The sequence below is a fragment of the Nelumbo lutea genome, chromosome 3, assembly GCF_056320005.1.
Source record: "Nelumbo lutea isolate HS-2025 chromosome 3, American lotus-T2T, whole genome shotgun sequence".
In the NCBI taxonomy this organism is placed as follows: Eukaryota; Viridiplantae; Streptophyta; class Magnoliopsida; order Proteales; family Nelumbonaceae; genus Nelumbo; species Nelumbo lutea.
This window is the reverse complement of record NC_142686.1, coordinates 25,418,737-25,445,771: the sequence shown is the minus strand read 5'-3', so window position 1 is coordinate 25,445,771 and position 27,035 is coordinate 25,418,737. Positions and strand designations below refer to the sequence as shown.

The following is a 27,035-nucleotide window of genomic DNA, read 5'->3' as shown; positions in this document are numbered from 1 at the left end:
TGCAGAAATCAGGCCATTATTTCTTTGCTAAAGCCAAGAGAGAAAAAAATATTTATGAATACCAAGCTTCTAGCTTTAAAGCTTTTTTGCTTCAATAAAACATGACATGGCTCATGCATATGCAAGGCCCAGAAAATGAAATAAACTGAATTAATACAAGTGGTGAATACCAGACAACCTGGTTCCAACTTGTATCAGATTGAATATGTACAAAACCAAGAATGACAGAACAATGAAAAATGTATTCAATAGCTTCTTGTCATATTAATAGTATCAGATTCATATACTTCTGCCTTGACAAATCTTCCTTTGACCCGTTTCCTTACATCAGCTGTAGCTTTTCTAGAAGCATATCGGATTCGTTTCTCATACCTTAGAACAGAGGAAACTTAATTCAGCATTATGTCTTCATAACAGAGCATAATTTGCCAAAAAATAAAACAGAGACAGTATAATTCCATAAATGTATTTGAAGTTAAGCAGGGATGCATATAGACACCATAATACCAGTAATACAAACTTGGCAGAGTTGCATATATATTATGTATGTACATATGTATTTCCATCCATGATGATCTTGGGTTCTTGCAGTTTCCTGGTTCCAAATGATTGGGTTTGCAATTGAAACTATTCCTCTGTAAACTGGAGACAGGTTTAGCTTAACCCATGAAAGTTGACTAAGGTCTGGAACATCATGTATCCATTGGTTCTATTCTCCAAGAGATCTTTTCTGGACTTTGCCTGCAAGTTTTCGTGTGCTTCTGATTTTATATGCTAATTTCCTTAGGACAAAGATAATGTACACCCCCCTCCCCACACGTTTGTATGTATGTTGTTGGTGAGGCTCCACAGATATATATTGTTGAGCAAAATGACATCCTCTTTTCCTGGTGAGGCTCCACAGATATTTCCAGCATTTTTCATTAATTATCCTTGATCAAAAAGACTTCAAACTATGAAGACAATGCTAATTTTGTATTTCCAATTCCATACTAGGTACTCAGGTTGGAGGGGGTGCTAGGCTGAATGCCATGAATGAGCCACCTAGGTGACAAAAAATAAAAATAAAAATAAAGCAGGTGCCTTGTTATAATTTTATTACAAGAGATGCCTTTGTTAGTATTTCTGCTAATATATGTTTTATATGTTTTATTTACATTTGAAATATAAGATATCCAAGGGTTCTGAAGAGGGTGAAAGAAAAAGAGGACAAAAGAGGAGTATCCCTTAGTTTTTTTCCTTGTTCTTCTTTTTCTATTAATCCTCTTTCATACATATTAAACAGAATAGGGGCTTCACTGTTTAGAATAGATAATGAATTGGTAATCCACCACTGGTGGATTACCCTTAAATCTTGGGCTGACAAGAATGATCTGGATGAAGTCTGGGAGAGGCCACATTCTTCAGAAGCTCCTAACTTTTAGGTCCATATTCAGTCCACCCCTCCGCCCAAGACTACCGAATAGCCAGGACAAACTTGGGTCATAAACCTAAAGAATCTATGATTAAAGAAAATTTATTTAGCTTGTACTTATTTTTATGATGTCTTCCATCAAAAAATCAATTCTTGATCAGTATTTCATCCATGTCCATTTATGCCAATAGAATAATGTCCATATTTGGTCAATCCCATTCTTGTGGATTTAGGAATAACTGTTATATTTGAAAGTCAAAAATCATTTTCCTTGAGTAAGCTATATGTGAATTTAAACTTCTAAAAAAATCCTGACAACCAAAAATAACACCAAATTCTCAGATCGAAATATTTTCGATGTTATATTTCCAAGCAGTTTTTACATCATAAATATCAAATAGTTAATTGGATAACATTATAGGTCCAGGTATCCATTAGACATCGTGCTAAGCCAAATGTTTGGTCCATCCAGAACCTTGAACTAACATCAACCAAATTAAAACCTAGGGTAATAGAATAGATAAAGAATTGGTAATCCACCAGTGGTATCAATGGGAGAGTAGTATTGCAGCATATTATTACCAGCTTCAAAAGCATTAGTATAGTAAGATACTTACGTCCGAGCCATTTTCTTCTCTTTGTACCTAATCATGGCATTTTCTTTGGCTTCAGAATGAGTATTCTCCACATCTGGTGAATTCCATGATGCTTGTATAATGTTGGGAGAAATTCCACTGTCAAGACAATCGGAGGCACTGCTTTCAGCACTGAGCCTTGAAACAGAGAATGACAAACATGAGTAAGATGGTCGAATTAAATGATGAGAATCCATGCTTCCACCAATTTGATAAGATTGATCAGAGTGTCCAATGCTTTTGTACTGATGAGATGATTGAGAGACATAAACAGATGGAACAACTGAAATATCCTGTCATAGTAGAAAGAAGAAATAAAGAAGTTACACGTTAGAGAAAAAAAAAAGTTACGAGGTCATATAGGGAAGTTATACAAAAGATACTGAAAGTGATATCTTTATGAAAATTCTAGTCATCTTTAGTCATCAATCCCAACAGTCAACATCTGATAGTTGAAATGGTAATGGGAGTTAGAGTACTTGTAGGAAAATAAAGCATATATGCCCAACTTTAGCATGAATTTCCCCAGAGATAGTGGCTTTGTTCACACGGTTGTGACCAAAGCATAACTAGATTTATCTATGAAACTTCGTTGGGGCAACAAGCCTCTCTCCTACAGGTTACTTCATCTTCAAAGTAAGTGGACCAAATGTGTCAAAAATTGATACTTGAGGTAGTGGCAAAGGCTTTCACCTCCTGTTGCACTTCATCAGAATAGGTTGAGATAGGCTTTCATCACTGCTTATGTCAACAGTCCAACTTCTAGACAGTGATTGCAGACACAATTTAGATATTGAAGCTTAATAAGTGTAGAGGAAACCATCCAAAACTCAAGCTAATTAGACTACGGAAAGGTTTTCATCAAGGGAGGTTAATATTGCTGGATTTCTAGGACAGTCAACAGTTCGTGTTGACCAAGGGGCTCCACATCTAGGGTTGCCCTGTCATAGCATTTTTGTGATTCAAGTTTCATGTTAATAGGTCCAGTAGTTAGTGCATTACAATTATTTTTATGGTTAGGAAAAAATAGGATAAGTTTTGTTCTTTTTCTTTAAGGGTATTTTGGGGAGTACAATTGGTAAACTCTGATGTCTTTTGGTGGTTCCCGATGACCAAGGGTAGTTTAGGCACATAATATTGATGTCTTATATGGTTTTGGGAGACTATAAAGTCTCCTAGAATTGTTCAAGCAAATTGTTCATCTTATCATATTAAACTAATTTTCTGTTTCAGCAATAAAGTCTGCTTTCTTCCTCCTCGTTCTCTCTAGTTGACTGATATTGAGAACTGATCTGTTATCATTCTTCTATTAATTTCTGCAATGGATCTTCTCCTATTATTTTGTCTGGTATTTTGCAGTTTCCAGTCATTTTATGTTACAGTTCTTCATTTAGGGCCTTTTTAATCCCACAACATCTTTTACAGTTTACAACTGATATGACTACTCACAAAATTTTCGTAATCTTGGACAGTTAACTGAATTTAACAAGTGGAAGGACAGGAGATTTCATCAATTCGTCTCAATCCCCCCTACTTATTTCTTGACACTTCTCCTTTCTTCTTTGATGTAGGTATATTTGGTCAACTCACCAGACCCTAACACGTGGCATCAGCCAGGGGTACTTGTGTCAATTCACACTCCCCCAAAGGGCAACAGGGTAACTCTCGCCTTGAATGGTTGCAAAGCATTTAATGCAGAAGCACGATCCTAGCGCATTTACTCCCGGTTCACTAATGAAGGGGTCATGGTCAACCAACGCCTCTCTAACTCCCCCCTACATGACCGCAATCTACGGGATGGCTACTCGTTGTTCATTACTCCTCTCCTGGGCAACCCTAACACAAGGGACTCTAATCCTATAGTCCCTCGGAATGAAGTACTTCTCAGCCAGGCCCTAATCTGCTTCCTGCCGAGTATGCTATCTAAGTCAGAGCGAGGAGGGCGCTCCAGCCTCATGCAGCGGCCCTTGGCCTCAATCTCCTCTTCACCAGTCAGCCCCTCGGCCTCCTCTCCATCCACCACCATGGGAAGTGCCGGTGCATTCCCTAGGGCATCTCCCCTCGAAGGCTTGACAGTGGGACACACAGGGACATCACTCCTCAGCATGGTGGACCCGGTACTCTCATTCACGGAGTCCACCCTTTGATGATCGTGCTTGGCCCCCTGAGTCGTGACTCTTTCCTACAGAACCTCCACACTAGAAGTGTAAGAGGTGCCTTCGGAACTACTATTGCTACTCTCACTCCCACTGATGCTGGGAATAGGGGTACTACTGGGATCACTCCAATTAGGAAGGGAATAGGCCTCACAGCTAGAGTTAGAAGTTGACATAATGGAAGATGAGGCCTTACCAAGAAAAGGTTTACTGAAAAAGGTTAGAAAAGAAGTGACTAAAAGACAAGGTGGTCTGAGAAGCTCCAAGTGAACGCACAACAAGCAAATGGTGGATTCTCCCCCATCTCCTCTCCTTTCTAAAGGAAAATGAACGATTAAGATCCATTCCATCCAAAGGCTGTAATCGAACTGCCTTAACTGTCCACGCCGATGGCCTCCACATGGCACTAACCTCGAAAGACAGAATGACACTGAGACCCGAAGCTGGCTCGCTCGTCACCTCCGACTTAGGATACACTAAACCGGGGTGTCTGCTCAATTGCCCGTCCTAGTCATGACTCCATGATAGCAGAAGCCAATGCCCGTCTTGGACATGGCTACCTGATAGTAGAAGTTGGCGCCCATCCCAGACACGGCTATCGAGCAGTGGCAGCAAACACCTGTGAGGGTCACGGTAATCTGATTGCAACAACATGAATCCGTCCCGGTCACGAACGTCAAATTGAGTACGAGCATGACAGTATCACTCACAAAGCGCTTGTCTATGAACAACTACAAAAAGCACTGCCAAAACTGATGTCTACTCTCATCGGCCGAGGCCGAGCCCTTGGCATAGCCCTTCCAACAGCCTCGACTAAGGCCTCGAGAGTGGGGGGAAAGTGATGTAGGTATATTTGGTCAACTCACTAGACCCCAACACATGGCGTCGGCTAGGGGTACTTCCATCAGTTCACACTCCCCCAAAGGGCAACGAGGTAACTCCCGCCCTGAACGGTTGCGAAGTATTTAATGCAGACACATGATCTTGGCTTACTCCTGGCTCTCTAATGATGGGGTTGTGGTCGGCTGATGCCTATTTAACTCCCCCTACGTGATCACAATCTATGGGATGGTTACTTGTTGTTCATTACTCCTCTCCTGGGCGACTCCGACTATAAAAGGGACACTACAACTAAAGGTACAAACATGCATACTTGAGCTAACACTTACTCTCTTGTGGTGACCTTAGCTTACTCTAAGCCCTTGGCTAACTTGACCGTCAGAGTCCTCGCCCCTGGGAACACTCTTGGGGCCTTTGACATCTTTTGACTCTTAGTAGGTGGGACCCGCAACCCTCGAACCTCAGAAATTACCTCGCTACCCTTGACTCCAAATTTGGCAACAACATTCTCCATCCTCCTCTCCTTTTGCTTTTCATATCTCTTATAATCCAAAACAAGAGCTCATGTTGAATGCAACAATGCAAATTGTATTGAGGATATAAAACCGGAAAAACAAATAGGATGAAGGTTCATTACCAATTATGGTCTTGGCTATCCAGCATCTTGGAGGGGTATACTGGAAATGGACCTTACCATTGGCAATTTTTTACACAAAGTGGTTGTTCTCAGACTTGAACCCATGTTTTCGTGCTTGTCATCTTGATATTTTACCATTAGACCAAGTAAAAATGAAAATAGTAATATAATTGTTAAACTTTGCCAGGATAAAAGTACTTAGATCTGATAATGCAAAGGAATACTTTGGTAAGCCATTGACATCGTACCTCCTTAATCATGGGGTTATCCACCAGAGCACGTGTCCTCATACACCTCAGCAGAATGGGGTTGCAGAGAGGAAGAATAGGCACATCTTGGAGGTGGCTAGAAGTATTATGTTTACCTCCAATGTCCCTATTCGCTTCTGGGGTGATGCTATCCTTACGGCGGTATATCTTATTAATCGGATTCCTTCTCGGGTTCTTGATATGAAACCTCATTTTTCCCTTCTATACCCCAATGAGTAGTTGTTCACTATTCCCCTCAAGACATTTGGTTGTACCTGTTTTGTTCAGCTTCTTGGTCCAAATCACTCCAAGTTTCAACCCAAGGCCTCCAAATGCATCTTTCTTGGTTATGCACAAATTCAAAAGGGTTATTGTTGTTATGATCCTGTCTCAGGGAAGAAGTTTGTATCCATGAATGTCACTTTCTTTGAGGAGACACCCTACTATTCTCGGGTCTCTCCTCAGGGGGAGAGTAGTGAGCGTGGAGATTTGGGTCTTTTTCTTCAGGGGGAGGAGTGCAGTGAGGGCAGGGTTAATACCTTTGGGGCTGTTCCCTTACCTATTCCAGTTGATGATGAGGGTTGTAGTAGCGAGGGTGGCCAAAGGGATCGGGAGTTGAGAGTCTATCATAGGCAATGCAGGCAGATTGATCCTGGTCATCAGTAGTCCCAGCCAGCTACAATCTCTTCTGCGACTCCAAGTCTAGATATTACAGTCCCAGGGCCCATAGAGACTCCTTCCATTGTTGCTACCTCACCCTTTGCAGATGACCTTGACCTTCCCATTGCCCTCCGTAAAGGAAAACGGCATTGCACCACATCTACAGCCCACTGCATCTCCCAGTTTTTGTCCTATGATCGCCTATCTCCCTCCTACAGGTCCTATCTCACCTCTGTTGCTGATGTCCCTATTCCGAGAACAGTGCAAGAAGCCCTATCAATCCCGGAGTGGAGAGGTGCAATGCAAATTGAAATGGACGCCCTGTTGAAAAATAATACCTAGGAGCTAGTTGACTTGCCCAAAGGAAAGAAACCAGTTGGATGCAGGTGGGTATTTACTGTGAAGCATAATGCGGATGGTTCCATTGAGAGGTACAAAGCTCGGCTAGTTGCAAAGGGGTTCACTCAAACTTATGGTATAGATTACTTGGAGACATTTGCCCCGGTAGCCAAGATGACCACCATTCGGGTTCTATTATCTCTTGCAGCAAGCTACACTTGGCCTTTGTACCAAATGGATGTTAAGAATGCTTTCCTGAACGGGGACTTGCAGGAAGAGGTCTACATGCAGTTGCCTCCTGGATTCTATGATACAGAGGCAGGTAAGAAAGTTTGTCGGCTCAATAAGGCTTTGTATGGTTTGAAGCAGTCACCTAGAGCTTGGTTCGACAGATTCAGACTAGCCCTTGGGAAGTTCGGTTATGTACAGGCCCAGTCAGATCATACATTATTCATCAAGAGGGTGGAGTCGTCACTGACACTACTTGCAGTTTATGTTGATAATATTGTGGTCACAGGAAACGACAACCATGAGATTGAGTCCCTCAAACAGCTTCTTCATCAAGAGTTTGAGGTGAAAGATCTAGGTACACTACGGTATTTTTTGGGTATTGAGGTTGCTAGATCTAAGCAGGGGATTTTTGTCTCTCAAAGGAAATATGTGTTAGATCTCTTGGCTGAAACTGGAAAGCTAGGTGTCAAACCTGCAGATACACCTATTGAACAGAACCACAGGATTAATGCAGAGAGTGGGGAGTTGCTTGAAGACAAAGTTATGTTCCAGCGGTTAGTGGGAAAACTCCTATATCTATGCCTTACCCGACCAGACATCAGTTATGTCGTTAGTGTTATCAGTCAGTACATGCATTCTCCTAGAACCACACACCTTCTAGCAGCAGAAAGAATACTAGCATATTTGAAGAGATGCCTGGGTAGAGGTATACTGTTCAAGAACAATGACCTCATGAAGGTGGAAGTCTATACAAATGCCGATTGGGCTGGGAGTGTTGATGACAGAAGGTCTACCTCTGGATATTGTGCTCTTGTGGGAGGTAACCTGGTTTCTTGGCGGAGTAAGAAACAAAGTGTTGTCTCTCGATCCAGTGCTGAAGCTGAGTATAGGTCAATGGCTAATGGAGTGGCTGAAATTCTTTGGCTGAGATCACTACTTGAGTTGGGCGTTGAGTATGAGAAGCCCCTGATGCTGTATTGTGATAATCAAGCGGCTATTAATATAGCACACAACCCAGTGCAGCATGACAGGACTAAACATATTGAAGTTGATCGACACTTTGTACGAGAGAGGGTCTCATCACAAGAAGTATGTCTCCCATACATCACCTCCAATATGCAACTGGCAGATATCCTCACTAAAGCTGTATCACGGAAGAAGCTAGAGGCAGATCTATCCAAGTTGGGAATGATAAACATTTATTCCCAACTTGAGGGGGAGTGTAGAGAACACTGAAGTGGGCCCCACAGCTACGGTCCCACTGTGTTCATAGGGTAGAAGATATTCTAGTCTGCCTAGGGTTAGCTATTGGTCATTTAGTTGTTTCAGTTGTTATTTATTTCAGTCTTTGTTTTACTCTATTTGTTATGTAAAGACAAAGGGCAGATCTGTCCTTTCCATGTAATGAGCATAACCTATAAATATTAATTAAAGTGGCGGCGGCAGAATATGATGCTTCTGCTCCTCCTTTCAACCCTTGTGTTCTACTACTTCTTCGCCCTCTTTCTCTTCTCTCCTCTTTCTTTCTGCTTATCTTCGATCCTGATATTCATTAGGGTTCAAGACTGATAACAGTCCTGAACTTCTAGTATCTTTATAGTTCTGTTTTAGGTTTAGTTCCATATTGACTAGATTTTTTACCCAGATACATAAAATACATGGCTATACAGGTGTCAAACATGAATTTACACCACAATTAAAATATTTGCAGCACCCTCCTACAAGCATCCAGGTATGATAGGCTAGATTTTTTTGTTTCATTCCTTTTTCTTCTGGAGTCCTTCCATGTCTCTATGTAAGAAGGATTCATTCTTTAGCGTGAGATCTGAGACTTCAGGTACCCAGAGACTATAATCTTTGGAAAGATCATTAACACAAAAAAGCCAAAGTTCCCAATAGATGGGTTCAGCTACATGAATCCTGTTTTGCTATTCAGCTCTGTTCAGTGCTATATCCAGTGTTAAATTATGGGCCCTCAAATCAATTTCTCACTAATTCACCCCCTGCCTGATTTGGCCTGCCTCTAGGTCTTCTAGGCCCTTTTGAAAGATCATTAATTTGCTAAAATAAGTATTTCCATTTAGTGGGTTTCTGCTTTCAGTTTCATATGTTAATGGGCAGGGGGTTTTGTGTATGTATGCTCTAATGATTGACACGCTATCAGATATTCGCACATTAAAATATAGAAATACACCTACCTGTTTTTTCTCCATCTATCGTCATCCATTAAATTTTTTCCTTAAATCATGCTTAAATTTGAGAGTAATGACAAAAAGAAAAAGTATGGCATCTATCAAGAAAAAAGTCAGAACTAATCTATAAGTAGATCCAATTAAGGTAAGTTCCACCAAATAATATAAATGATGAAAAACCATGTGCCTATTTGTTCTTTTACATTCATAAGATCTGGAAGCTTCAAAAGTTAAACTTGAATTTTATATGCATTTGGGGAAAAAGTGAAAAAAAGACTTGCACAGATTAGAACATAAACAGGTAATAATTTTAAAGAGTTGAAGACATCAACCATATGGAGATACATGGGAGGAAATTCAATTGCAACATTCAACACCTTGAGAACTTCATGGTATTTTCCCCTAAACATTTTACATTTTTCCCATAGAACTGGGGGAAGGATTAAATGGGAATGCCATCACAAGTCCCTAAGACAAGAACAGTTTGGCAGACAGAAAACAAAGTTTTCCGTTTAAGTGTGTTTCCTTAAATATCACTCATATTTCTGCAGCAGCCTTGTCAAGAATATTGACCATCTATAAGGTCAGCACTAAAATACAGTAACTAACAATATATAAATAAATAGCTACTACAATTTAATTACGTTTTGAGGCTCTAAGCTGTCAATGTGACATGGCATATAACTAATATCCTATAACATCTCCTAACTAATAAATTTATGAGAAATAAACTATATATAATAGAAAACTGGAATGTATTTTCTATATGAATCTACTTATGTATACCTATAGTGTGCATATTCTTTGCATGAATTTTCTACATATGCATATCTGACACCATACTTTCTTACATGGTAATTAAAATGTCAAAATTAAAAGGAAATTCCTTGAGAAAGATAACTTTAATATCCTTTTATATACAAACCATTTATACTTAAAGGTTGACATCACAAAGAAATAAAAATGTTGAAGAGAGATTTGGTATTGAAAGATTAGAAAAAGCAAAAACAGAAGTCCTTTCTATGCTCCATTCTCTTTAATTTGGTATTGCATGCCAGAACTTATCAGTTCTTCGTACTTTCTGTTTTCCATTTTTAATTGCTAAAGGAGTCTATCTTTCTTTTAGTGTGAAGAAAGATTCATCATGAAAGCAAACATTACACTTCTGTATTGTCTTTATACATGTATATTGAAAAATGAAAATTGCACAAACACATACAATGTTCCCAAGAAAATTTATAAAGCAATTTTTTATAGAAATTACCTATTAATAATTTTTTTACATTGATTATTATTTATTAGAGGGCCAACTTTCTCATCATTCAACACAGGATAAAATGGACAGCCACTGTTTTGAACCATGAAACAGTCACAGAAAAGTAACAAGTAGGAAAATAATATTTTTGGATGCCATACTGATTTTCCATGTTCGGTTTGAGAACAGATTAGCATGGAAGTGACTAATGTTTGATAGGTAACAAAATTGTTCTACAAGAAACTACTTGATAACAAACTACATCATTTGCTTAAAAATTTAATGGAAATTATGCAATCCTCAAACTGTAGAAACTTGTGAAAAAATAACAAAATATGACATAAATCTCAGGGTTTAAACCAATGCATAATTTTAAACCATGCATCAAGTTACTAAACATAACTTCAGAAAGTTCCCATCATGTTAAGGAGATAGAGATAACAATATAACCTCTATTGCTGTTGAGTAGCCATTATCTGATTTTTCAAGGGATATATCCTTGTCCATGGAGGAGAAACCAATGTCCTTCTCAGAAAATAACGATCTAATATGATCTTGATCACCACTAAATAGTTCTTCATAATTTTGGAATGTCAGATCAACATCAGGTATATTAAAATCATCATTGCAAACAGTTGCCTCACAAATTCCAAGATCTTCCATAGTTTGAGTCCACAGCTGCAAGAGTTAAGAAAGAAAGAAGTTTTGGATATATTAGCATGGCAGAGAAAGACAAGTGAATGAGAGTATCATAATTTTGTAGCAAGATGAATGAAAATATCATAAATTTCCAGAAAGCGATACCTTTGCAGAGAAGTTCATATGAGATGCCATAGCATCATAATGAACTACAAATGATGATGAATCTTTCATCTCCTACCATTACTAACAACCAAAAAGCAAAAACCTTTTCATGCAAACCATACCCTTTACCATCACAAGATTGAGGGTTGGGAGTGAACTCCGCAGCTAGTCCAGCCCAATGTGGTATCTCACCATCAGATACCGAAGTCTATTTTAACATTGCCAACAACTTGATACAGACATTCTTTTCATCATCATAAACAACCTAATCTTTTGAGAGGTCAATAAAGTGATATAGTTGATCATTAGACAAGTGGATAACAACCAAGCAAGCTAGACCAGGTAAATGTTCATATTACTGTGCAGGAAAAGCTGCAAATGGACATATGGGTGAGATCAACCTGGAACAACTTGAGAGTTGTGGAGTCCCTCATGGATCAGAATTACTCAGTAACCAAGGAGAATCAATCAACCCTTATTTGTAGGAATCATTAAACTTCTAGAGGTGGAACCTTAAGATCTTTAACTAGGAAAGCCTAATAGAGATAAAACTTAAGCTCTTGATTGAAGAAATATAAAAAATTGAGCAAGATTTCTTCAAAAAATGCATTCCGTTTCCTTTCATGTATTGACCTTTCTCATATCAAGAGATTACATTAATTGTAAAAATACATTAATGGGTGCCTAAAGAAATAGAACACAAGATTAAGGGGCAGCACCCAATCTTGTGGCCATTTAACTTTTAACAAGAAAAGCATATTAATCAAAAGAGCTAAGCACCTAGATATTTTGGACACCAAGTCCTATAATACATACAGAGAAACTAAAGTGCATAGGCAGAAAAACCCATATTTAAAGCACACAACCAATTTCCAAGTACAATAAACAAATCTACATCTAATACAAGCTTTGTTTATAAGGGCAGTTCGGTTGGAAAAACAAGCTTAATGGGGCATGGCCCTGGATTGGTCTACCTTTAAACTGTTTAAAGGAAATTCAGATTACTTAAAGACCTGAGTACCTAGATATTTTGAAGACTAGCTCTAAAAATAGAGAAAGCTTATAAGAACATGGCCAAAGTGTCAAATTATCTATGTGTGTTTATTTGAGGAAACTGCAAAAAACTACTGAGTACAATAATGCACACTATGTCTCGTATTGGAGTCTTTTTTTGGTGAACCAGTGAGGTCAAATTTGTGGGCTTAACAGCTGAATATGTGTTGATGGTATACAGATATGCATAATTAGGATGAAAGAGGAGCTAGTCATACAGTTTGATCAAATCACACTTGAATATAATTTCTTGAACACTGTAGATCTAGTGCATTTGTGTGGGACCTGATATGTCAAAGCACTGCCATTCTAATATAAGATTGATTATGCCCAACACAAATTGGTAGCATTCTCAGGGGGAAATCATGGTTTAGGTATGGATCGAGCTTTACTAGGAAAAGGTAAATTCTAACACAATTTTGCAACTAGAAGAAATCAACTTGCTAAGTTGGTATTGATAGGTGACACTGTAGAACATGGGAATATTAGGGTTTAATTTAGGAATATGGATCTAAGAAACATTTGAAATAACAAAGAAGAAAAACAAAATTTGAAGAGATGGGAATGTTAATAGGTGGTCCCTCGCAAATTGTATCATTTGGCTGGAGGTTCATTGAAGAATTTGGTATTGACATCAATTTTGGGTATCCCCTAGATTTAGAACTAATTTGATGAGTTTTAGGGAAATAAATAAATAAACTATGAAAGCTATGAAAATATCATGAATTTGTTCGAAATCTAAAAAACAATAGGAAATAACAAAGCAAGCACCAATAAAGATTCATATAAATCGATCTTTCCATTTAGAATTGTAAATACAATATCTACAATAAGTGGCATAACTCTAATGTATAGACACAAATACTAATGCATGGTCAACACTATGGTGGAAAAGCAACACATTTATCAATGGGTAATTGTATATTTATGATACATCTATCACATCCATCTATAGTCAATTTTCTATTATATTTCCTAATTCATTCTTTTCTATTGTTCTCAATTTTAATTAATATTAGCATCTTTTCACAACTCTGTTATGACAATTACCATATTGTGACTAAAATACACCAAATGCACATTCATTCCTTGATCTCTCTCCCACCTAATTATTTATAGTTACTTTTTAATTATTTATTTTTTTTGATAAATGCTTTTAATTAGTTAATTTTTTTAATTGAAATATTAATTATTTTTAAAATCATGCTTCTTATCATGAAGAATATGATAGAATACACCATATAGTTCACTCTTTTTTTTTCCTTTTTTGATCAGTAGTGTATTATTTTATTAGTATTTAATAAAGAATGGTGAGTATATACAATGTGTGTCAAGAACCCTTCATGTGCCTAGAATGTACTGCACTCCCCCTAACAATGTGATTTTCTATTTACAATTTCCACATTCGAAGTCACCCTCCCACCACATAGATTATTCTTTGATCCATATGTATCTTTTGAATTTCATTTTGTGGAGACATTCATATTTTAAACGAATATTAACTCGATAATATTTAAAGTAGAAGATCAAGACTGTAATCAGTCTTGAATCCTAATAGGTTTTAGGTTTACAAAACAGAAGAAAAGCGAGAGAAAGGAGAGAGAATAGAAAAGAAACAGGAGAACACAAGTGGTTGAAAGGAGGGACAGATTCTAACAAATCTGCCGCCGCCACTTTCTTATTATTTATAGGTTATGTTTAGTACATAATGGAAAGGACACGTCTGCCCTTAGTACTTACATAATAAATAAAGTAAATAAAAGCTTAAATAAATAACAACTGAATTAACAAACTGACTCAAACTGACACTACTATAACTGAAACAAATAACTGCACATGCTGTCCTACGAACACAGTGGGGACCACTGCAGTGGGGCCCACATCAATGTTCTCTACACTCCCCCTCAAGTTGGGAGTAGATATCTATCATTCCCAACTTGGATAGGTCTGTCTCTAACTTCTTCCTTGGTATAGCCTTGGTGAGGATATCCGCGAGCTGCATATTAGATGTGATGTACGGAAGACACACTTCGATATGTTTAGTTCTGTCATGCTGCACTGGGTTGTGGGCTATATTAGTAGCTGCCTGATTATCACAATACAACATTAAGGGCTTTTCATAGTCAATACCCAACTCTTCAAGTAGTGACCTCATCCATAAGATTCCAGCCACTCCATTAGCCATTGACCTGTATTCCGCTTCAGCACTGGAGCGGGAAACAACACTCTGCTTCTTACTCCTCCAAGAGATAAGGTTACCTCCCACAAGGGCACATTATCCAGAGGTAGACCTTTTGTCATCAACACTCTCAGCCCAATCGGCATCTGTATAGACTTTGACCCTCATGTGATTATTGTTTTTGAGCAGTATACCTCTACCCGGGCATCTCTTCAAGCATGCTAATATTCTCTCTGTTGCAAGAAGATGAGAAGTTCTAGGGGAGTGCATGTACTGACTAACTACACTAACTGCATAGATGATATCCGGCCGAGTGAGGCAGAGATATAGGAGCTTTCCAACCAACCGTTGGAACATAACTTTGTCTTCAAGAGGCTCCCCGCCCTTTGCACTAATCTTGTGATTTTGTTCGATGGGTGTATCAGCCAGCTTAACATCCAACTTTCCAGTTTCCGCCAACAGATCTAGAACATATTTTCTCTGAGAGATAAAAATCCCCTGCCTGAATCTAGCAACCTCAATACCCAAAAAGTATCATAGTGCACCAAGATCTTTCACCTCAAACTCTTGATGAAGGAGCTGTTTGAGGGACTCAATCTCATGACTGTCATTTCCTGTCACCACAATATCATCAACATATACTGCAAGTAGCGTTAGAGAGGACTCCACCCTCTTGATGAATAGTGTATGATTTGACTGGGCCTATACATAGCCAAACTTTCCAAGGGCTAATCTGAACCTATCAAACCAGGCTCTAGGTGACTGCTTCAAACCATACAATGCCTTGTTCAGTTGGCAAACCTTCTTACCTGTCTCTGTATCATAGAATCCAGGAGGCAACTGCTTGTAAACCTCTTCTTGTAAGTCTCCATTCAGAAAGGCATTTTTACCATCCATCTGAAATAGGGGCCAAGAATGGTTTGCTGCAAGGGATAACAGAATTCGGATGGTGGTCATCTTGGCTACTGGGGCAAAGGTCTCCAAGTAGTTTATACCATAAGTCTGAGTGAACCCCTTTGCAACCAGCCAGGCTTTGTACCTTTCAATAGAGCCATTAGCATTATGCTTCACAGTGAACACCCATCTGCATCCCACCGGTTTCTTTCCTTTTGGTGGGTCAACCAGTGCCCAAGTATTATTCTTCAACAGGGCATCCATTTCAACTTGCATTGCATCTTTCCATTCTGGAACTAATAAGGCTTCTTGCACTGTTCTTGGAATAGGGACATCGACAATGGAAGTGAGATAGGACCGGTAAGATGGAGACAGACGATCATAGGATAAGAACTGTGAGATGCTGTGAGCTGTAGAAGTGGTGCAATGTCGTTTTCCTTTGCGAATGGCAATAGGGAGATCAAGGTCATCCACAAGAGGGGAAGTGGCAACAGTGAGAGGTATCTCAGTAGGCTTTGGATCTGGAGCCGCAGAAGGAACTGGAGCTGGCCAGGACTGCCGATGACTAGGATCAACCTGCCTGCATCGCTTGTGATAGACTCTCAACTCCGGCTCCCTCTGACCACCCTCACCACTACAGCCTTCATTATCCAGTGGAATAGGTAAAGGAACAGCCCCACTTCTACTCTCACTGCTCTCCCCCGGTGGAAAGAAACTCAAAATAGCCCCACTCTCATTGCTCTCCCCCTGAGGAGAAACCCTAGGATAATAGGGTGTCTCCTCAAAGAAGGTGACATCCATGGAGACAAACCGTTTCCCTAAAACCGGATCATAGCAGCAATAACCCTTTTGAGTTTGTGCATAACCAAGGAAAATGCATTTGGAGGCCTTAGGTTCAAACTTGGAATGATGAGGCCCGAGAAGCTGAACGAAACAGGTACAACCAAAGGTTTTAAGGGGAACAATGAACAACTCCTCGTCTGGGTATAGGAGGGAAAAGGGGGTTCTCATATCAAGAACTCGGGAAGGAACTCGATTAATGAGATAAACTGCTGTGAGGATAGCATCACCCCAGAAGTGAATAGGTACATTGGAGGTAAACATAATGCTTCTTGCCACCTCCAAGATATGCCTATTCTTCCTTTCGGCAACGCCGTTCTGCTGTGGTGTATAAGGGCACGTGCTTTGGTGAATAACTCCATGGCTAAGAAGGTAGGAGGTCAATGGCTGAGCAAAGTATTCCTTTGCATTATCAGATCTAAGGACTTTGATTTTGGTCCCAAACTGAGTGAGAACCATCTGATGGAAGTTTTGGGTCAGAGCAGGAACCTCATCCCAAGAACGCATAAGATAGACCCAAGAAAAACAAGTATGGTCATCAACAAATAGTAGAAAATATCTGTACCCACCCATAGAAGAGATATGATATGGCCCCCAAACATCAGTATACACAATATCAAAAGAGGAATTGCTCCTTTTATTACTTAAAGAAAAAGAGGTTCTACAATGTTTGGCAAACTCACAACTCTCACACCTCAACTTTGATAACTCAACAAACTCAAATAAAGCAGGAAACAGACTCTTCAAAGACTTAAAAGACAAATGACCTAATCGGTTATGCCAAAGCATAACCGAACTCACAGACTGGGAAACAAAAGATTTCTTATCCACTAACTCCTCCCGAGGAGAACTCTCTCCAAGCAGATAGATCACGTTCGTCTCACAGCCAGTCCCAATCACCTTCCTCGTCTCCAAATCCTGAAAAACACATCGGTCAGGGAAAAAGGTTACTAAACAGTTCATGTGTTTGGTAATACTATTAACTGAAAGCAGGTTAATATCAAGCTTAGGAACATGCAAGACAGAGGATAAAGAGATAGTATCCGATAGCTTGATGTCCCTCTTGCCCGAAAGGGGAACAAGAGAGCCATCAGCAATGGATACTCTATCTCAGCCAGAAGACAAGTGATAAGAAGTGAACAAAGATGGCAAGCTAGTCATACGGTCAGATGCACCTGAATCTATTACCCAGCAGTGGTCAGTATTACCTAGAGCTGAAACATGGTAAACTGAGGCTCGAGTACCTGAATGTGCAAATGCAGATGTGGCAGGAGCTGATGGTGACTGAGATGGCTGAGCTGAACTCCCAACTTCCTTTTCCAACTGTATGAGGGCAGCCCGAACAGCAGCTAAAGTCTCTAGAGGGATGTGCCTGATGAGGATGCTGAATCAGTGTTCACGGCCACATGAGCATTACCCTTCTTATTCCTTAGTTTTGCTGGGACCAAGTGAGGATGTAGTTTCCAACAAGTATCTTTTGTGTGCTTGGGTTTCTTGCAATGTTCACATACCAGATCCCGTTTATCTTCCTTCTTCCGGTCCCTTTCTGAGTCACCCCCTGGCTTAGGTTTAATAGCTGTCAAGGCTGGGAAAGAGGGCTAAGGCTGCATCATGACTTTCCTCCTGGTCTCTTCACTATGCACCAGGGAGTATGCTTGAGAAAGGGTCACACTCTCTCTTGTCAATATTTGTTGTCGCACAATGTCATATTCTGAATTCAAACCAGCCAGAAACTCAAATACCCTATTCGTCTCGACTTGCTTTCTGTGAGTCTATGCATCTTTGGGACTCTCCCACTCAAGGGTCTCTAAATGGTCAATCTCATGCCACAAGGATTTCAAGGTAGAGAAGTAGACAGAAACTAGCTTCTCTCCTTGTTTAAGGTTGTTCACCTCACACTTCAGTTCATAGGCTCTGGCAACATTAAGGGGTTGGGAATAGGTTTCTTTCACAACATCCCATATCTCTTTGGTTGTCTTTGCCCACAAGTGATTTCGGCTGATATTTGGCTGCATATAATTACACAGTCGTGCCATAACCAAATAGTTCTCTTGAACCCACTTGGTGTATGTTGGGTCCTCCTTGGAAGGTTCTTTCACATCTCCCAAGAGGTAACCTAGTTTTCCCCTTCCTCCAATAGCCATCATGGCTGATTGAGCCCACTCCAAATAATTTGACCCATCAAATCTCATAGTTGTAATCTGAAACCCGGTTTCAGATACACTACCATAATTGTGGTTTCCAAAACTACTTTCTCCCTGACCCTTAAACTCCATCTTTGATCAAGATTCAGTGGCTACAAACTGTTAGAGCCACTATACCAGAAAACAGAGTCAAACAAGCAGGTCTGAAATCTGATCCGAAACCAACACAAATCTGATATGATCCGAAATTTGGTCTGAAACTAACCCAAATCTGATCTGAAATCAATCGCCTATCACAGTATATGCAAGGAATCAACTAAAATCTGATCTGAAATCAATCGGCATGCACAGTACCAGGCAGCCTGTCAATCTAAGATGCTATTTTCTGAAATCACTACTGTGGGGCCCATTGCTGCGAGAGCAAAATTAGAGTTTCAACTGTAGGTCTGAAATAAGTGCTTAGCTGCACTCTCCAAGCAGTCCGCACAAGTGGGACTTGTCGTAGGGCAATATGAAACCCTAAAAACTAATCACCTCTGAGAGGTGGGGGGTTCGGCCCAACAGTCAAACCCTAGAAACAAACTTAAACACAGTTCGGCAATTCAAACACTAGAAACAAACTTGAACACAGTCCGACCACTCCTTCTAGATAGGTCCAACCTATCTTGACCGATTGCAGTCTCTGAAACTCAATAAAAAAAACTTACTTATGTACTTCGGTTTATTGTCTTCTAGGGTTACATGAACCCTAACCTTTGCTGCTTCTTCCTGATTACCAACTCTCTGCAAGCCACGACAAGTCTTCAACTGTTGCGAACCTCTCCTGGTAATCTCCAAGATTCAGCTACCGAATACTTCTTCAAAGCTTCCAGCCCTAGCTAGTCCTCATGTGGTCGGCTGGACTAGACACACATGAGAAGCCCTAGATAGGCTTTGATACCAAGTAGAAGATCAAGACTGTAATCAGTCTTGAATCCTAATAGGTTTTAGGTTTACAAAACAGAAGAAAAGTGAGAGAAAGGAGAGAGAATAGAAGAGAAACAGGAGAACACAAGTGGTTGAAAGGAGGGACAGATTCTAACAGATCTGCCGCCGCCACTTTCTTATTATTTATAGGTTATGTTTAGTACATAATGGAAAGGACACATCTGCCCTTAGTACTTACATAATAAATAAAGTAAATAAAAGTTGAAATAAATAACAACTGAACTAACAAACTGACTCAAACTGACACTACTATAACTGAAACAAATAACTACACATGCTGTCCTACGAACACAGTGGGGACCACTGCAGTGGGGCCTACATCAGTGTTCTCTACATTTAATAAATAATAATTCATTATTAAAAAAAGTTTTTGAAACAAAAATATGACTAGAACATATCACAAATATGCACATTTATTGATCCATACGCTACTGAATTTGCTTGGATGTTAGAAAAAAATGATACTTTCACAATTAACATTGCATTTCTTACTCCCTTCTTGGACTCATCATTCTAGTTCTATTTATTTAAATGATTTATGTTGACAAAAACAAACATGGTCTGATCTGTACATAATTGTCCAAATTTATCATACATTAATTACAAAATAATAAAATTTAAGTGAATGGAATAAAAGTAAGATATTTTTTGTGTATCCCATCCAAGTGTGAAATGGTGTATAAGTATAACAAGATTGAATACAACTTTACACACAAGTAAGATGCCTTGATCTCCATACAGTATGGAAGACTGACTAGTTTCCATATAAGAGTACAAGAAAGCTAAGGAAAAACAAGGAAAATATAAACCAAAAATAAAAGAGCATAGCTTTACATTTATTTGGAAAATGAGCTTCAATAAAAACATTACAGAGTTTCAACAAAGTCTTCTAAATTATTCTATTTGTAGTAGTTTATTATTTTCCTTTTTGTTCTTTTGATATATCTAGGAGAACTAATAATGTGCCAAATTTTCAACCAAATTACTGAAATTTTGCAGCTTTAAAAACGGGCAGATTTCATTTGTTAATTACAGATACTACATGTAAAACAGACTGAACATTTAGACCTCCTAATAACAACGGTATGATAGAATGCTAAATTATTCAATTTGTAGTATTTCAATCAAGGGCAACAAGAATGTGATAAAGTTTCAACTGAATTATTGAAAACTTATCTGGGATTATGCAGCTTTAAACACACAGGCAGGTTTATTTTTCCAACTATAAATATTGCATCCAAAACAGACTGAAATATGTCAAAACATAAAGCTAGGCATCCTAATTAGTAATTAGAAGGAGATGACAGATCCACTTAGTAAATTAGGATCAGGTTTTCTCTCCAGTGGGTCAAGGAGGCCTGGGGTCAGAAGGTTAAAGGTCTTTAACAGTGCTCTTCTTGGTAAATGAATTTGGAGATTTAGGGTAGAGAGGGATAGTTGGTGGAGAGGCTTAATTGCTGCCGAGAATGGTTCGAATAGAGGGGACTGTTTTTCTAAGGTCCTGGATCTCAGCCACTAAGGGCCTTCAGCAACATAATCTGGTGGCTTAAAGGTCTTTGGGAGCTGTAATCTTGCTGTATTGTATTTTCTTGTGCCTAGCAAGGGACCTTTTCCTTTGGGGCCTGTTGTACTCTGTTTTATCTATTAATAAAAGTTACCTTACCTTTTTCCAAAAAGAAAAAATAGAAGAGGATGACAGTGTTGGGATGCATGTGTGAGTGGTTATGTCCGACATTGGGAAAGAAAAAGAGGTACAAGGGACTTATATACAGGATTGGCCCACAACCTAATGGCTTAAGCTTTTGGGTTAAAGGTGGTGTCCAACCAATGTGTAAGCCCTGGCTCATGAGCCAAGTTCAGATAGGTGCAAGTTTTGACAGATGCATGTGGTGACTCCCGTGGCTCTGCCAGTTTCCATGGTTGAATGGATGGCGAGAGCATTTAGTGAGCGGTTTGATGGATACATATTGTGACTTTTGTGGCTCTAAAAGGGTAGACCAGTGCACATGGCTCCCGCCAAAGCAGGGTCTGGGGAGGGACAGATGTACACAGCCATACCCCTGCACATACAGAGAGGCTGTTTCCAAGATTTGAACCTTGGTCACCCAGGTCACAATGGAGCAATGCAACTATTGCACCAAGGCCCACCCTCCTATGGCTCTACCAGTTGTCAAATGGTTGGTGAGAGTAGATAGTGAGTGATTTTCAAGAGCAAGAAATTGATTCCCATGGTTAAGTGTTATTGAACAGGTAAACAATTGGCAATTCTCATGGCTTGGCCCACCCATGGTTGAATGGTTATGACATTCCATTGGCGGTTGAGTGTGGGCTCCCTATCATTGTGAGCAAAGGTCTGTTGGTTGGTGATATAATACCGGCTTCTATTTGGAGGGGAGTTCTTTGTGTGGATGACAATGGAATCACACGTGGGGGGAGATTGTTGGGATGCACATTTGAGTGGTTGTGCCTCACATCGGAAAAGAAAAAGAGGTGCAAGGGACTTATATATAGGACTGGCCCACAGACTAATGGCTTAATATTTTGGATTAAAGGTGGTGTCCAACTCTTCTGTGTAAGTTTTGTGCGCTTGTACGAACTCCTTAGTTTTGTCGACCCCTTTCACCTTCCCCAACAAACAGAACCCTACCACAATGTAAAAGGAGTTACACTTTTAAGCAGAAATTCACAACTTTGCAGAATTTCAAACCTTTCGTTAATTCAAAAACAGAAACAAAATAGGTAGACATAGATTATTCTAACAGTTCATACTAATTAGATTTAGCAGTTAAAGTCTCTAATTTCATAGAAAATCAGAAAAAAAAAATCTTAAAAGTTCACCTAAAGATTCTAGGAATTAATATCCAATGCCAACCTAGGAATTAAATAATAGCTAAATAAAATTTATGATATGTTTTAAGATATCAAACTTTAAAGATTTTAATGAGGTTAGTAACATTGTAATAAAGCTTTATGCAATAAAAGAAGATGTTAATTAATTAGGTTACTTCCATCCAATCAATTCATCCAAATCCTGAGCCGATACAACCAGGTGAATGGCCAACCTAATGCCATTGTGTAGGGGTGGAGATTTCTGACCCACCCATTTACTTAACTGGTTCAACCACCCATAGGATCAGCTGCATGAATGATATTACAAAGTCTCTCCCTCTACACAAAACAATCTCTATAATCTTGTTCTCTCTCCACCTACCCATTTCGCTTTGAAGTGTCTCTCTCTCTCTCTCTCTCTCTCTCTCTCTCTCTCTCTCTCTCTCTCTCTCTCTCATTCTCTATTGTTTCTTATCTCTTTAAATTCTCAATTCTATAATTAATTCTAACTGCCATTATCTCATTAATTCCCATTTTTGCTCCATTTAAATTCAACCAATGCATTAACTCACCATAACTAACTGCTGTAATTAGTTCCAAGTACTAATTAACTCTAGCCATTACACTCAACTTGTGATTAATTTCTACAATTAATTATTAACCCAAACCCAGATCATTTCCATAATTAACTAAAACAACTAATACCCATTAATGTAAACTATCTAATTCCATTTAAATTATGCATGTGAACTGATTTGCACCCAGAACAACTTCATGAAAGACAACCATTCTTTCCATTATTCCATGGCATGATAAGTTATTAAGAGAAAGATGGTTTTAACACATTTTTATAAAAACTAAAATTAATATTTTTGAGTATCAATATAATTCATATTGATTTCCTAATATGAATGTTTCGATCAATGTTATAAAACTCAAACTGAACATAAAACCAAAAAATGTTCATTGGACCAAGGTTTTATTGTTAACCAGGCAGTTATCCCGTCCAAACCGTGGAAACCAAAACCAGGATCCGGAATGGACACCAGGTCACCAGTTCAACCATTCAGTCTGATCCAAGCATTATATCACTGATTTGATTCTTCTACTATTTTCCACATATACCTGATAGTTCACATTTCATTTATATGTGTTTCTTATGTATATGTACCATATTTATAGTCATTTAAAACTTATATTTAGCATTATTGATGTATTTCTTGGATTTATTTGGGGGCCAAGGTGTGGGACAGTCTGAGACAAGGACTAGGCCTGGGCTATGACCCTTATCATAGGTGTTAAGCCTGGCCTGGGCTGGCCTATGATCACCCCTAGTGTAAGCCCATAATGACCCAAAACATATGACTTAATGCATTACAGGGTTAATGGGTCGGACAGGTTGGAGTTTCTACCCATTTAATTTTATTTAAATGGGTCATTACTCATTAATGGGTTGGAAGGTTAGATGGATGGTTTGAATCTCAACCCAAACCAATCCACCCTAAAACAGAACAAGAAAATAAGAATTCTTTTAAAAATGTTATTTTCAGTCACAGTCTAAAAGTTAGCCTAAGAGCTTACCCATTAGAGGAACTAAAGAAAAAGAATAAGAAAGAAAAAAGAACTTGAAATTAATGCTCTGTATATTTAAAATAAAATACTTGGAAACTAGCAAGAATTAAGAGTATCTTTAATAGAAGTGGTAGTTGAACACGGAAAACTCAAATAGAAGTACTGGGAACAAAATGAAAAGTATATGATTCTATATTGCTCATTATTTCATTTACAAAAAAAAAAAAGAAAATAAGAATTCCAGAATATTTCCACGGGCAATAACTGACCAAGAGAAATTTCAATGAATAACAGTGGATCACTATGTAGATTAATGAGTGCTGCAATGATATTATGAGTATATGACATATAGACAGCAGATGCCAATATTTTAAATTAACAAATGAACAAACCTGGCTAGTCTGGGCGGGACTCTTGCACTGCCAATATATGTCTCCATGCAAAGGAATTTCAGAACTTGAAGAAGAGTTTAACAGCTCCAGTTGAGAGAAAGGCAAGGGAAAAGGCTGCACTTGTAACTCATGATTCATTCTGTCCATTTGTTGAATATCAATACTAAGACCTTGAGGATTTAAGAAGTTATGATCAAGATCTTCACCAAGTGGGCCTGAATTATTGTTTTTAGATGAGTATATGTCAGCTTGCATTTCTGCACGGATCAAAGAAGAATGACTCTTTCTCTCTGTGAGCTGAAGCCTTTCTAAGTCAAGAATTTGTTGCAGAATGATGCAAGTTTCTCGCTGCTGTTGAATTATCAACTCAGAATGTAGTAAAGATATTTAAATGAAATGTTTGCAAATATATAGAAATTATCACTGTAAGAAAGAATAGAGGAACCAAAACACAGCATAAAATGATAATGTTGTTAACATGGATTATCCTAATCTATTAACATTGACTCAACAATTTTAGGAATGGTAATTGACTTTCAGAATACGCAAGGAAATAACAAAATCATACCCATAAAATTCCACTCTATGTTTCAAGACCCCATTTTGTTTAAAGATAATGGACCAGGCCAATGTTTCATAATGCCATAATGCACATAATATCCCTAAATCTTACTAACTAGATGAGACCTCTCACTAAGTTGAGTGGAATTTGGATTAGCTGAACACTTTAGCTGTTTAGCAGGCTGTGGAACCAATGATAATGCCCCATTCCTGTGACAAAATACATGGGGCCCACACTGAGAGGCTGAATGGTTGTTACTCCATGTATTTATGACTGGTGTGGAGTGTTATTATTGGTTCCACAGCCTGCTGAACAGCTATTGCATTCAGCTAATCCTATCTCTGTTGAGTAAACTAATAATCTGGACCTCAAAAAGCATTTCCTTTAAATAAAACTACTTGACCCAGGCAGTCAATCTGTCCATAGAACTTGTTTTGTATCACTTAAAATAATTAACTAATAACAATCAAAATAAGAACAATAACCTGGTTGTAAAGTGTAGGTGCTGCTATAAATGAGTAGAAAGTGGAGAATGGAGAGAGAAGAGAAAAGAATTTATAGAGCAATCTATCTTGGGCATCCACCTCCTTTATGTTGTAACTGTATTTACTTGCCTTCAATTAAAGTTTCTAAAATCATCAAAGACAGCACACTCCCAGCAATATTACAGGCTATAATATTCTTAAACATAGACTATAGATTTCTTACCAAGTAGAAGATATCAAGAACAGGCTTAGAAGAGTAAGATTGATGAAGTGACAATTCATTTTAAAGCCAACAAGACAATAAACAAACAAATCATGGAAAGAAGCAAGTTCTACCTACCGTGCCTTGTAGACTGTTTGATTCCACTTCCGTCAAAGAAGACACTTCAGTCAATGGGCATAAGTTTCTTGCAATGTCCAAATTTGCCACACTGGAAGATAGAGAACCAGATGAGGCTGAGACAAGCTGATCTTGAAAACCACTGGCCCAAAGCTCATTTAAGTCATAACCCCATAAAACCGCAAAATCCCTGGCAGAGGGGCAACCCCTGTAACTACTCATTGCTCGTTTTTTATGCTGGGAATCGATTGCATGAAGCTTCTGGTCACAACCATGACACATGAGCATCCGATGATCCAAGCACCGGGAATATGCCGGATGATTTCTGCAACCATCACAAAGAAGGGCTCGGAAATGCTTCTCAGACAAAGAATTAGCTGAATGAACCCGTGAATCACAAGAAAGGCAAAGATATGCTGCATCAGCCTTGCAGTACACCACAGGCTTGGATTCCCCACAAAATTCACACACTTTCTCCATTTTCTTAGTTTCTAAACCGTTTGCTTAACATAAAGAAATTTCAAATTCTCTGACAATTTCCAACATGAAATTTATCCACGGAACATCAAAATCATATCCAGTGATAAATTCAACATCCCAGACTCTTAGATTGTTGAAGATAAAATCAGTTTCCATGTAAATGTTCCCTGATAAACCAAGGTCCTAGAATCAGAAAAGCTGAAACAACCAATGGAATTTCTCCTGCATTCCTATCAGAAATCCACAATTCTACCCACTTCGCAAATCAAATTATGCAAATTGCTAACGAAGCTCTCTACCAGAGAAATTCAAATTAATGACTGATCATAGTTTAAGAAACCCATGCCATAAGCCAAATTTCACCATGCAGCTGCCACTCTTAACATGAAAAAATCTAGTCCTTCAGAAGAGAAGTTTCAATCTCTAACCAACTACTCAAACAATAAATCTAGAAACCTAACCAAGATATAAATCCAAACGCCTCCAGTTTGGCGACCAAAGAAGAGAATTTTCTAAAATGAAGGCCAAACGAGTAGCCATACCTACCATTTAGCTTTCTCGATAAATCCAAAACCAGTTTAAACTAGAAAACAAAAATCCACGGTTCTAATACCAAAGCAGATCAATGCGAAGACATATCTGGTTACATGATAAGAAAAACAATAGCAGGTGTTTTCTACGAAACAAGTAACAAACTGCAGTCAAGAATATGAATATATGAAACAGAAACTTCCAAAATCCTAACAAAATCAATCAGAACTTCACCATTAACGACCTCTGCGACTCACATTTCCCTGCTGTTTCAGCTTCTCTTTTGGAGTTTCCATCTTCTCTCTCAGACTCTCTTCTCTCTCTCTCTCTCTCTTC

At 38.7% G+C, this 27,035-nt stretch overlaps 1 protein-coding gene across 8 annotated transcripts; it reads right to left on the bottom strand.

Annotated features, from left to right (window-relative positions):
* On the bottom strand, window positions 1-27,035 carry BBX27 (B-box zinc finger family protein). 8 transcript variants are annotated; one of them, XM_088981531.1, is made up of 6 exons: window positions 26,957-27,035; window positions 25,689-26,013; window positions 24,302-24,652; window positions 11,058-11,285; window positions 2,032-2,342; window positions 1-372 (listed from the first exon to the last, which is right to left on the bottom strand). In XM_088981531.1, exons 2-6 carry the CDS (start codon window positions 25,974-25,976, stop codon window positions 246-248), a joined length of 1,305 nt encoding a protein of 434 aa, XP_088837657.1. In that variant the 5' UTR covers window positions 25,977-26,013; window positions 26,957-27,035; the 3' UTR covers window positions 1-245. The 8 variants fall into 8 exon arrangements, with proteins under 8 accessions (XP_088837657.1, XP_088837652.1, XP_088837655.1 ...); XM_088981526.1 differs by having other exon boundaries at window positions 25,689-26,335; window positions 26,934-27,030; XM_088981529.1 differs by having other exon boundaries at window positions 24,302-24,649; window positions 25,689-26,335; window positions 26,934-27,030.

Excerpts from the sequence above, each read along its gene's own strand:
- BBX27 (XM_088981526.1), bottom strand. The coding sequence starts at position 26,168 with ATGGAGAAAGTGTGTGAATTTTGTGGGGAATCCAAGCCTGTGGTGTAC. Across the intron at positions 24,653-25,688 it reads CAAACAGTCTACAAGGCACG|CAGCGAGAAACTTGCATCAT; the intron begins GTAGGTAGAACT and ends ATAATTCAACAG. Across the intron at positions 11,286-24,301 it reads GTCCCGCCCAGACTAGCCAG|CTGTGGACTCAAACTATGGA; the intron begins GTTTGTTCATTT and ends TAACTCTTGCAG.